The sequence below is a fragment of the Scyliorhinus canicula genome, chromosome 4 (assembly GCF_902713615.1).
Source record: "Scyliorhinus canicula chromosome 4, sScyCan1.1, whole genome shotgun sequence".
NCBI lineage: Eukaryota > Metazoa > Chordata > Chondrichthyes > Carcharhiniformes > Scyliorhinidae > Scyliorhinus > Scyliorhinus canicula.
The window spans coordinates 2,588,712-2,601,740 of NC_052149.1; the positions used below are offsets into that span (position 1 = coordinate 2,588,712).

The 13,029-nt window shown below is 51.0% G+C and overlaps 1 protein-coding gene across 5 annotated transcripts in view; it reads left to right on the forward strand.

The window, feature by feature from the left end:
* Positions 1-13,029, forward strand: part of LOC119964301 (netrin-G1-like) — a 728,862-nt gene that overhangs the window by 675,247 nt on the left and 40,586 nt on the right. For all 5 annotated transcript variants that reach the window (XM_038793578.1, XM_038793577.1, XM_038793581.1 and 2 more), the window contains exon 4: positions 2,390-2,562. In XM_038793578.1, coding sequence (XP_038649506.1) covers positions 2,390-2,562 — 173 coding nt within the window. The remainder of the gene's footprint in view (positions 1-2,389; positions 2,563-13,029) is intronic.

The following is a 13,029-nucleotide window of genomic DNA, read 5'->3' on the forward strand; positions in this document are numbered from 1 at the left end:
TGAATGAGTGTGTGCACAGAGCAGACAATGTGACAGCTCCCCTGCCCCTGGTGATGGGCCTGTTAACGAGCTTTCAGAACTCTGCTGACTGCTCACCGTGAGCAAGTGTTTTACTCTTCAGTGTTTAACCAATTGAGCAGCACAGAGTGATCACAATCTGTCCCTCACCCCTCGTCTCTGCCAATCTCCAATCTCATCAGGGTTCACTGAATCAGAGAATCTTCTAACACAGGAAGCCATTCAGCCCATCATCTCTGTGCTGCCTCTTTGAAATATTCACTTAGTCCCACTGCCCCCCCCCCCCCCCCCCCCCCCCCCCCGTCCTTCCCTATATTCTGTATTTCCCCGCTCAGATATGTGTTAAATATTGAAAGTTATTATTGAATCTGCTTCCACCGCCCTTTCAGGCAGCACCTTCCAGATCACAACAACTCGCTGGGTAAAAAACATTCTCCCCATCTCCCCCTCTGCTTCTTTTACCCATTCTCTACAATCTGTGTCCCTCTGGTTCCCCTCCCTCCTGCCATTGGCAATAATTTGTTCCTGTTTAATCTATCAAAGCAGCTCATGATTTATGAATAATTCTGACTGAATGCTTCCTTCTTGTTCAATCTGTATTCGGTCTGGAACAGCGAGCTCCCATTTAGCCAACACACAATCTCCAGGGTTGGGAACCATTAGCTCATTATTCTAGACTCAGCTTCTGGGAGACTCACTCCAGCTTTTAGTGCCGGGGAATCTTCAAACGCTAATTAGAGAACAGGAGCATCAAAATGTTTACGCAGCCTTTCAATTGTCTCGGAGGAACTGTCTGCGTTTTGCTTAGTTTAGTAAAATGTGCCCAGAACAGCCAATTTGCAAAATGTAAAAGGTAAAATCTGCAGATTTTGAATCTTCACCTTTCGTGTCAGTTGAAGAGAGACTGGATTCTGTCAGCACAGCCTGACTGAACCAACCTCACGTTTCAACACTTTCCACCTCACAAAACCACACTTAATGTTTATGACCCAGAGATTGTTCTGAGTTTGAAGCGAGCACTGTAAAATGCTCCCTGACATCAGTCCCGAACTTGCGTTCTTTCACTCTGACACAGAGAACCTTGAATTCTCTCAGTGTTACACTGCAGAGTTTGATTGTCACCGGATTTAACACAATGACAACCGTGACTCAGTGGGGAGCAAACTCCGTCTGAATCTGGATGTTGTGGCTTCAAATCCTGTTCCAGAGAGTTTGAGCATAAAATCTAGGCTGACACTCCCCGTGCGGTTCTGAGGGGGTGCCGCACTGTCAGAGGGTCAGTACTGAGGGAGTGCTGCATTGTCGCAGGGTTAGTACCGAGGGAGTGCTGCACTGTCAGAGGGTCAGTACTGAGGGAGTGCCGCACTGTCAGAGGGTCAGTATTGAGGGAGTGCTGCACTGTCAGAGGGTCAGTACTGAGGGAGTGCTGCACTGTCAGAGGGTCAGTACTGAGGGAGTGCTGCATTGTCACAGGGTTAGTACTGAGGGAGTGCTGCACTGTCAGAGGGTCAGTGCTGAGGGAGTGCTGCACTGTCAGAGGGTCAGTACTGAGGGAGTGCTGCACTGTCAGAGGGTCTGTACTGAGGGAGCGCTGCATTGTCACAGGGTTAGTACTGAGGGAGTGCTGCACTGTCAGAGGGTCAGTACTGAGTGAGTGCTGCACTGTCAGAGGGTCAGTACTGAGGGAGTGCCGCACTGTCAGAGGGTCAGTACTGAGGGAGTGCCGCACTATCAGAGGGTCAGTACTGAGGGAATGCCGCACTGTCAGAGGGTCAGTACTGAGGGAGTGCTGCATTGTCACAGGGTTAGTACTGAGGGAGTGCTGCACTGTCAGAGGGTCAGTACTGAGGGAGTGCTGCACTGTCAGAGGGTCAGTACTGCGGGAGTGCCGTACTGTCAGAGGGTCAGTACTGAGGGAGTGCTGCACTGTCAGAGGGTCAGTACTGAGGGAGAGCCGCACTGTCAGAGGGTCAGTACTGAGGGAGTGCTGCACTGTCAGAGGGTCAGTACTGAGGGAGCACCGCACTGTCTGAGGGTCAGTACTGAGGGAGTGCTGCACTGTCAGAGGGTCAGTACTGAGGGAGTGCTGCACTGTCAGAGGGTCAGTACTGAGGGAGTATCGCACTGTCAGAGGGTCAGTACTGAGGGAGTGCTGCACTGTCAGAGGGTCAGTACTGAGGGAGTGCTGCACTGTCAGAGGGTCAGTACTGAGGGAGTGCTGCAGTGTCAGAGGGTCAGTACTGAGGGAGTGCCGCACTGTCAGAGGGTCAGTACTGAGGGAGTGCTGCATTGCACTGTAATGTTTCTATGATCTAGTATCTAACAGAGTTCCTCAGTATTTTGAAACGAGCTTGTTGTTGTCTGTTCCCAGGTGTAAGTGTAACCTTCACGCTAACAACTGCATCTTGGACAAAGGGAGGCTGAGCTGCCAGTGTGAGCACAACACGACAGGACTGGACTGTGAGAGATGCAGGAACGGTTTTCAAGGCCGAGCTTGGAGAGCAGGATCCTACCTCCCAATCCCCAAAGGAACAGCCAATGTCTGTGAGTAACGAGGGTTCCTCCGGCCCAGCCCAATGTCTGTGAGTAACGAGGGTTCCTCCGGCCCAGCCCAATGTCTGTGAGTAACGAGGGTTCCTCCGGCCCAGCCCAATGTCTGTGAGTAACGAGGGTTCCTCCGGCCCAGCCCAATGTCTGTGAGTAACGAGGGTTCCTCCGGCCCAGCCCAATGTCTGTGAGTAACGAGGGTTCCTCCGGCCCAGCCCAATGTCTGTGAGTAACAAGTGTTCCTCCCGCCCAGCCCAATGTCTGTGAGTAACGAGGGTTCCTCCGGTCCAGCCCAATGTCTGTGAGTAACGAGGGTTCCTCCGGCCCAGCCCAATGTCTGTGAGTAACGAGGGTTCCTCCGGCCCAGCCCAATGTCTGTGAGTAACGAGGGTTCCTCCGGCCCAGCCCAATGTCTGTGAGTAACGAGGGTTCCTCCGGCCCAGCCCAATGTCTGTGAGTAACGAGGGTTCCTCCCGCCCAGCCCAATGTCTGTGAGTAACGAGGGTTCCTCCGGCCCAGCCCAATGTCTGTGAGTAACGAGGGTTCCTCCGGCCCAGCCCAATGTCTATGAGTAACGAGGGTTCCTCCGGCCCAGCCCAATGTCTGTGAGTAACGAGGGTTCCTCCGGCCCAGCCCAATGTCTGTGAGTAACGAGGGTTCCTCCGGCCCAGCCCAATGTCTGTGAGTAACGAGGGTTCCTCCGGCCCAGCCCAATGTCTGTGAGTAACGAGGGTTCCTCCGGCCCAGCCCAATGTAACACACGCTTCATTTCATAATTCATTCTCATTGGAATTCCCGGAAACTCACTCATTCTACATCATACCCGATGGAACAGTGAAAACAGAGACTGAGAGTGAGAGCGTGGACAGCCACAGAATCAGCAAATTGTGCAGCCATTCAGTCCATCCACTCCGTACTGGCCCTTAGAAAGAGTTTAATCCTCAGCCCCCCTCATCCTGCCCCCAGTCCCATTCTCCCGTTCTCTCATCCTGCTCTCAGTCCCATTCTCCCGTTCTCTCATCCTGCCCTCAGTCCCATTCTCCCGCTCTCTCATACTGCCCCCAGTCCCATTCTCCCGCTCTATCCCCCTCATCCTGCCCACAGTCCCATTCTCCTGCTCTCTCATCCTGCCCTCAGTCCCATTCTCCCGCTCTCTCATCCTGCCCTCAGTCCCATTCTCCCGCACTCTCATACTGCCCCCAGTCCCATTCTCCCGCTCTCTCATCCTGCCCTCAGTCCCATTCTCCCGCTCTATCCCCCTCACCCTGCCCTCAGTCCCATTCTCCCGCTCCCTCATCCTGCCCTCAGTCCCATTCTCCCGCTCTCTCATCCTGCCCTCAGTCCCATTCTCCCGCTCTCTCATCCTGCCCTCAGTCCCATTCTCCCGCTCTATCCCCCTCATCCTTCCCTCAGTCCCATTCTCCCGCTCTATCCCCCTCATCCTGCCCTCAGTCCCATTCTCCCGCTCTCCCATCCTCCCCTCAGTCCCATTCTCCCGCTCTCTCATCCTGCCCCCAGTCCCATTCTCCCGCTCTATCCCCCTCATCCTGCCATCAGTCCCATTCTCCCGCTCTCTCATCCTGCCCTCAGTCCCATTCTCCCGCTCTATCCCCCTCATCCTGCCCTCAGTCCGATTCCCCCGCTCTATCCCCCTCATCCTGCCCTCAGTCCCATTCTCCCACTCTCTCATCCTACCCTCAGTCCCATTCTCCCGCTCTATCCCCCTCATCCTGCCCTCAGTCCCATTCTCCCGCTCTATCCCCCTCATCCTTCCCTCAGTCCCATTCTCCCGCTCTCTCATCCTGCTCCCAGTCCCATTCTCCCGCTCTCTCATCCTGCCCTCAGTCCCATTCTCCCGCACTCCCATCCTTCCCTCAGTCCCATTCTCCCGCTCTCTCATCCTGCCCTCAGTCCCATTCTCCCGCCCTCCCATCCTTCCCTCAGTCCCATTCTCCCGCTCTCTCATCCTGCCCCCAGTCCCATTCTCCCGCTCTCCCATCCTGCCCTCAGTCCCATTCTCCCGCTCTCTCATCCTGCTCTCAGTCCCATTCTCCCGCTCTATCCCCTTCATCCTTCCCTCAGTCCCATTCTCCCGCTCTCTCATCCTGCTCTCAGTCCCATTCTCCCTCTCTATCCCCCTCATCCAGCCCTCAGTCCCATTCTCCCGCCCTCTCATCCTTCCCTCAGTCCCATTGTCCCGCTCTACCCCCCTCATCCTGCCCTCAGTCCCATTCTCCCGCTCTCTCATCTGCTCCCAGTCCCATTCTCCCGCTCTATCCCCCTCATCCTGCCCTCAGTCCCATTCTCCCGCTCTCCCATCCTGCTCCCAGTCCCATTCTCCCGCTCTATCCCCCTCATCCTTCCCTCAGACCCATTTTTCCGCTCTCTCATCCTGCCCTGAGTCCCATTCTCCCGCTCTATCCCCCTAATCCTGCCCTGAGTCCCATTCTCCTGCTCTCCCATCCTGCCCTCAGTCCCATTCTCCCGCTCTCTCATCCTGACCCCAGTCCCATTCTCCCGCTCTCTCATCCTGCCCTCAGTCCCATTCTCCCGCTCTCTCATCCTGCCCTCAGTCCCATTCTCCCGCTCTATCCCCCTCATCCTGCCCCCAGTCCCATTCTCCCGCTCTCTCATCCTGCCCTCAGTCCCATTCTCCTGCTCTCTCATCCTGCTCCCAGTCCCATTCTCCCGCTCTCTCATCCTGCCCTCAGTCCCATTCTCCCGCTCTATCCCCCTCATCCTGCTCCCAGTCCCATTCTCCCGCTCTCTCATCCTGCTCCCAGTCCCATTCTCCCGCTCTCTCATCCTGCTCCCAGTCCCATTCTCCCGCTCTCTCATCCTGCCCTCAGTCCCATTCTCCCGCTCTATCCCCCTCATCCTGCCCTCAGTCCCATTCTCCCGCTCTATCCCCCTCATCCTGCTCCCAGTCCCGTTCTCCCGCTCTCTCATCCTGCCCTCAGTCCCATTCTCCCGCTCTCTCATCCTGCCCTCAGTCCCATTCTCCCGCTCTCTCATCCTGCCCTCAGTCCCATTCTCCCGCTCTCTCATCCTGCCCTCAGTCCCATTCTCCCGCTCTCTCATCCTGCCCTCAGTCCCATTCTCCCGCTCTCTCATCCTGCCCTCAGTCCCATTCTCCTCCTCTCTCATCCTGCCATCAGTCCCGTTCTCCCGCTCTCTCATCCTGCCCTCAGTCCCATTCTCCTGCTCTCTCATCCTGCTCCTTGTCCCATTGTCCCGCTCTCTCATCCTGCCCTCAGTCCCATTCTCCCGCTCTATCCCCCTCATCCTGCCCACGGTCCCATTCTCCTGCTCTCTCATCCTGCTCCCAGTCCCATTCTCCCGCTCTCTCATCCTGCCCTCAGTCCCATTCTCCCGCTCTATCCCCCTCATCCTGCTCCCAGTCCCATTCTCCCGCTCTCTCATCCTGCCCTCAGTCCCATTCTCCCGCTCTCTCATCCTGCCCTCAGTTCCATTCTCCCGCTCTCCCATCCTGCCCTCAGTCCCATTCTCCCGCTCTCTCATCCTGCTCCCAGTCCCATTCTCCCGCTCTCTCATCCTGCCCTCAGTCCCATTCTCCCGCTCTCTCATCCTGCCCTCAGTCCCATTCTCCCGCTCTATCCCCCTCATCCTGCCCTCAGTCCCATTCTCCCGCTCTATCCCCCTCATCCTGCTCCCAGTCCCGTTCTCCCGCTCTCTCATCCTGCCCTCAGTCCCATTCTCCCGCTCTCTCATCCTGCCCTCAGTCCCATTCTCCCGCTCTCTCATCCTGCCCTCAGTCCCATTCTCCCGCTCTCTCATCCTGCCCTCAGTCCCATTCTCCCGCTCTCACATCCTGCCCTCAGTCCCATTCTCCCGCTCTCTCATCCTGCCCTCAGTCCCATTCTCCTCCTCTCTCATCCTGCCATCAGTCCCGTTCTCCCGCTCTCTCATCCTGCCCTCAGTCCCATTCTCCTGCTCTCTCATCCTGCTCCTTGTCCCATTGTCCCGCTCTCTCATCCTGCCCTCAGTCCCATTCTCCCGCTCTATCCCCCTCATCCTGCCCACAGTCCCATTCTCCCGCTCTCCCATCCTGTTCCCAGTCCCATTCTCCCACTCTCTCATCCTGTTCCCAGTCCCATTCTCCCGCTCTCTCATCCTGCTCTCAGTCCCATTCTCCCGCTCTCTCATCCTGCTCCCATTCCCATTCTCCCGCTCTATCATAAGAACATAAGAACTAGGAGCAGGAGTCAGCCATCTGGCTCCTCGAGCCTGCTCCGCCATTCAATGAGATCATGGCTGATCTTTTGTGGACTCAGCTCTACTTTCAGGCCCGAACACCATAACCCTTAATCCCTTTATTCTTCAAAAAACTATCTATCTTTACCTTAAAAACATGTAATGAAGGAGCCTCAACTGCTTCACTGGGCAAGGAATTCCATAGATTCACAACACTTTGGGTGAAGAAGTTCCTCCTAAACTCAGTCCTAAATCTACTTCCCCTTATTTTGAGGCTATGTCCCCTAGTTCTGCTTTCACCCGCCAGTGGAAACAACCTGCCCGCATCTATCCTATCTATTCCCTTCATAATTTTAAATATTTCTATAAGATCCCCCCTCATCCTTCTAAATTCCAACGAGTACAGTCCCAGTCTACTCAACCTCTCCTCATAATCCAACCCCTTCAGCTCTGGGATTAACCTAGTGAATCTCCTCTGCACACCCTCCAGCGCCAGTACGTCCTTTCTCAAGTAAGGAGACCAAAACTGAACACAATACTCCTGGCGTGGCTGCACTAACACCTTATACAATTGCAACATAACCTCCCTAGTCTTAAACTCCATCCCTCTAGCAATGAAGGACAAAATTCCATTTGCCTTCTTAATCACCTGTTGCACTTGTAAACCAACCTTCTGTGACTCATGCACTAGCACACCCAAGTCTCTCTGAACAGCGGCATGCTTTAATATTTTATAGTTTAAATAATAATTCCGTTTGCTGTTATTCCTACCAAAATGGATAACCTCACATTTGTCAACATTGTATTCCATCTGCCAGACCCTAGCCCATTCACTTAACCTATCCAAATCCCTCTACAGACTTCCAGTATCATCTGCACTTTTCGCTTTACCACTCATCTTAGTGTCATCCGCAAACTTGGACACATTGCCCTTGGTCCCCAACTCCAAATCATCTATGTAAATTGTGAACAATTGTGGGCCCAACACGGATCCCTGAGGGACACCACTAGCTACTGATTGCCAACCAGAGAAACACCCATTTATCCCAACTCTTTGCTTTCTATTAATTAACCAATCCTCTATCCATGCTACTACTTTACCCTTAATGCCATGCATCTTTATTTTATGCAGCAACCTTTTGTGTGGCACCTTGTCAAAGGCTTTCTGGAAATCCAGATATACCACATCCATCGGCTCCCCGTTATCTACTGCACTGGTAATGTCCTCAAAAAATTCCACTAAATTAGTTAGGCATGACCTGCCCTTTACGAACCCATGCTGCGTCTGCCCAATGGGACAATTTCTATCCAGATGCCTCGCAATTTCTTCCTTGATGATAGATTCCAGCATCTTCCCTACTACCGAAGTTAAGCTCACTGGCCTATAATTTCCTGCTTTCTGCCTACCTCCTTTTTTAAACAGTGGCGTCACGTTTGCTAATTTCCAATCCACCGGGACCACCCCAGAGTCTAGTGAATTTCGGTAAATTATCACTAGTGCATCTGCAATTTCCCTAGCCATCTCTTTTAGCACTCTGGGATGCATTCCATCAGGGCCAGGAGACTTGTCTACCTTTAGCCCCATTAGCTTGCCCATCACTCCCTCCTTAGTGATAACAATCCTCTCAAGGTCCTCACCTGTCATAGCCTCATTTCTATCAGTCGCTGGCATGTTATTTGTGTCTTCCACTGTGAAGACCGACCCAAAAAACCTGCTCAGTTCCTCAGCCATTTCCTCATCTCCCATTATTAAAACTCCCTTCTCATCCTCTAAAGGAGCAATATTTACCTTAGCCACTCTTTTTTGTCTTATATATTTGTAAAAACTTTTACTGTCTGTTTTTATATTCTGAGCAAGTTTACTCTCATACTCTATCTTACTCTTCTTTATAGCTTTTTTAGTAGCTTTCTGTTGCCCCCTAAAGATTTCCCAGTCCTCTAATCTCCCAGCAATCTTTGCCACTTTATATGCTTTTTCCTTCAATTTGATACTCTCCCTTATTTCCTTAGATATCCACGGTCGATTTTCCCTCTTTCTTCCGTCCTTCCTTTTTGTTGGTATAAACCTTTGCTGAGCACTGTGAAAAATCGCTTGGAAGGTTCTCCACTGTTCCTCAACTGTTCCACCATAAAGTCTTAGCTCCCAGTCTACCTTAGCTAGTTCTTCTCTCATCCCCTTGTAATCTCCTTTGTTTAAACACGAAACACTAGTATTTGATTTAACTTTCTCACCCTCCATCTGTATTTTAAATTCCACCATATTGTGATCGCTCCTTCCGAGAGGATCCCTAACTATGAGATCATGAATCAATCCTGTCTCATTACACAGGACAAGATCTAGGACCGTTTGTTCCCTCGTAGGTTCCATTACATACTGTTCTAGGAAACTATCGCGGATACATTCTATAAACTCCTCCTCAACGTTGCCTTGACCGACCTGGTTAAACCAATCGACATGTAGATTAAAATCCCCCATGATAACTGCTGTACCATTTCTACATGCATCAGTTATTTCTTTGTTTATTGCCTGCCCCACCATATCGTTACTATTTGGTGGCCGATAGACTACTCCTATCAGTGACTTTTTCGCCTTACTATTCCTGATTTCCACCTAAATGGATTCAACCTTATCCTCCATAGCACCGATGTCATCCCTTACTATTGCCCGGATGTCATCCTTAAATAACAGAGCAACACCACCTCCCTAACCATCCACTCTGTCCTTCCGAATAGTTTGATACCCTCGGATATTTAACTCCCAGTCGTGACCATCCTTTAACCATGTTTCAGTAATGGCCACTAAATCATAGTCATTTACGATGATTTGTGCCATCAACTCATTTACTTTATTCCGAATACTACGAGCATTCAGGTAAAGTACACTTATGTTGGTTTTTTTACCTCTGTTTTGAATCTTAACATCTCCAGTTTTATTCATTTTGTTATTACTGGGCCTATTCACTGAGCTCCCTCAGTCACTGTACCTTGTACTGTCGCCCTTTTAGATTTTTGACTATGTCTTCTCTGCCTTGCACTTTTCCCCTTACTTCCTTTTGCTTCTGTCCCTGTTTTACTACCTTCCAACTTCCTGCATTGGTTCCCATCCCCCTGCCACATTAGTTTAAACCCTCCCCAACAGCTCTAGAAAACACCCCCCCTAGGACATCGGTTCCAGTCCTGCCCAGGTGCAGACCGTCCGGTTTGTACTGGTCCCACCTCCCCCAGAACCGGTCCCAATGTCCCAGGAATTTGAATCCCTCCCTCTTGCACCATCTATCGAGCCACGCATTCATCCTATCTATGCTGACATTCCTACTCTGACTAGCTCGTGGCACTGGTAGCAATCCTGAGATTACTACCTTTGAGGTCCTACTTTTTAGTTTAACTCCTAACTCCCTGAATTCCGCTTGTAGGACCTCATCCCGTTTTTTACCTATATCGTTGGTGCCTATGTGCACCACGACAGCTGGCTGTTCACCCTCCCCCCCCAGAATGTCCTGCAGACGCTCCGAGACATCCTTGACCCTTGCACCAGGGAGGCAACATACCATCCTGGAGTCTCGATTGCGCCCACAGAACCGCCTGTCTATTCCCCTTACGATCGAGTCCCCTATCACTACAGCCCTGCCATTTTTCTTCCTGCCCTGCTGTGCAGCAGAGCCAGCCACGGTGCCATGAACCTGGCCTCTGCTGCCTTCCCCTAGTGAGCCATCTCCCTCAACAGTATCCAAAGCGGTATATCTGTTTTGCAGGGAGATGACCGCATGGGACACCTGCACTGCCTTCCTACTCTTGCTCTTTCTTTTGGTCACCCATTTTCTATCTCCCTCAGTAACCTTCACCTGCGGTGTGACCAACTCGCTAAACGTGCTATCCACGACCTCCTCAGCATCGCGGATGCTCCAAAGTGAGTCCATCCGCAGCTCCAGAGCCGTCAAGCGGTCTAACAAGAGCTGCAACTGAACACACTTCTTGCACGTGAAGTAGCCAAGGACAGTAGACGTGTCCCTCAGTTCCCACATCGCACACGAGGAGCATGACACGGGTCTGGGATCTCCTGCCATGTCTTAAACCCTAGGTAAACTTAAACAACCAGAATTTCAAAATAAAAATAAATAAATTAGACAATGAAAAGAAAAAGAGAGAATTCTTACCAGTCACTTACCAGGGTTAAAAAGCACCTCCTCACACTCTGCACTGAATTACCTCACTGCACCAAATTACCAAGTTTCAATCCCCACTCTGGATGAGTCTCACTCCGGATGTGTCTCCTGGAAAAGTGCTAGCTTTCTCTCTGCGCTGTCTGTCTGTCTTTTATACAAACCTCAGCTAACCGATGACTCAAAAAATACCTTAACTTCAAAGAGAAGAATACAATGTGCCCCTAAACAGGCCTCATGCAGCCCCCAGTCCCATTCGCCCGCTCTCTCATCCTGCCCTCAATCCCATTCACCCGCTCTATCCCCCTCATCCTGCCCTCAGTGCCCACTTTTCCTTTGGAAAGTTATTATTGAATCTTTCAGGCAGCACCTTCCAGATCACAACAACTCGCTGGGTAAAAAACATTCTCCTCATCTCCCCCTCTGCTTCTTTTACCCATTCTCTTCAATCTGTGTCCCTCTGGTTACCCTCCCTCCTGTCACTGAAACACTTTCTCCTGATTTACTGGATTAAAACTCCACAATCTTTCGAACTCTTCTATCTGGGTAATGCTGGAGTCAGTGAACAAGGGGGATTTGCTGGTGTTATGTAGCGGGTGAGATTAGAATTAATGTGTGTGTTAAATGTGATGACATCTCTCTCTGGAGCCAGACACAAAGATAGAGAGACAGCAGCGAGGTGCAGACTGGGCTGTGAGTGGAATGTTAATGGCAGCATGAACATCTGGGGAACATCCGGGGATGGAGGAAGGTGAATCAGATTCCGTGTGAGAAATATCTGAAGCAGATCAGGATGTGAAGGTTGTGAGGGACATTTGGGGTCATTGCTGTGAATTATCCTGAGATCAGGTAGCAGATAATGACAGGAATAGACATTGGTGAGGGGTCGATGTGAATACTGACACCCCTACCCATTAACCCAGTGGATTCACACGCTAATCGCACATAGTGGGAATGTCATCACACGCCAATCACACGCAAGCGAACATCCTCAAACGCTAATCACGCATAGTGGGAACGTCATCACACGCCAATCACACACAGTGTGCACATCCTCACACACTAATCACACACATTGGGAACATCCTCACACTAATCACACACAGTGTGAACATCCTCACACACTAATCACACACAGTGGGAACATCCTCACACACTAATCACACACAGTGTGAACATCCTCACACACTAATCACACACAGTGGGCAGTGTGCACATCCTCACACACTAATCACACAGTGGGAACATCCTCACACACTAATCACACACAGTGTGAACATCCTCACACACTAGTCACACACAGTGTGAACATCCTCACACACTAATCACACAGTGGGAACATCCTCACACACTAATCACACACAGTGTGAACATCCTCACACACTAATCACACACAGTGTGAACATCCTCACACACTAATCACACACAGAGTGAACATCCTCACACACTAATCACACACAGTGGGCAGTGTGCACATCCTCACACACTAATCACACACAGTGGGAACATCCTCACACACTAATCACACACAGTGTGAACATCCTCACACACTAATCACACACAGTGTGAACATCCTCACACACTAATCACACACAGTGGGAACATCCTCACACACTAATCACACACAGTGTGCACATCCTCACACACTAATCACACACAGTGTGCACATCCTCACACACTAGTCACACACAGTGTGAACATCCTCACACACTAATCACACACAGTGTGCACATCCTCACACACTAGTCACACACAGTGTGAACATCCTCACACACTAATCACACACAGTGGGAACATCCTCACACACTAATCACACACAGTGTGCACATCCTCACACACTAATCATACAGTGTGCACATCCTCACACACTAATCATACAGTGTGAACATCCTCACACACTAATCACACACAGTGTGAACATCCTCACACACTAATCACACACAGTGAGCAGTGTGCACATCCTCACACACTAATCATACAGTGTGCACATCCTCACACACTAATCATACAGTGTGAACATCCTCACACACTAATCACACACAGTGTGAACATCCTCACACACTAATCATACACAGTGGGAACATCCTCA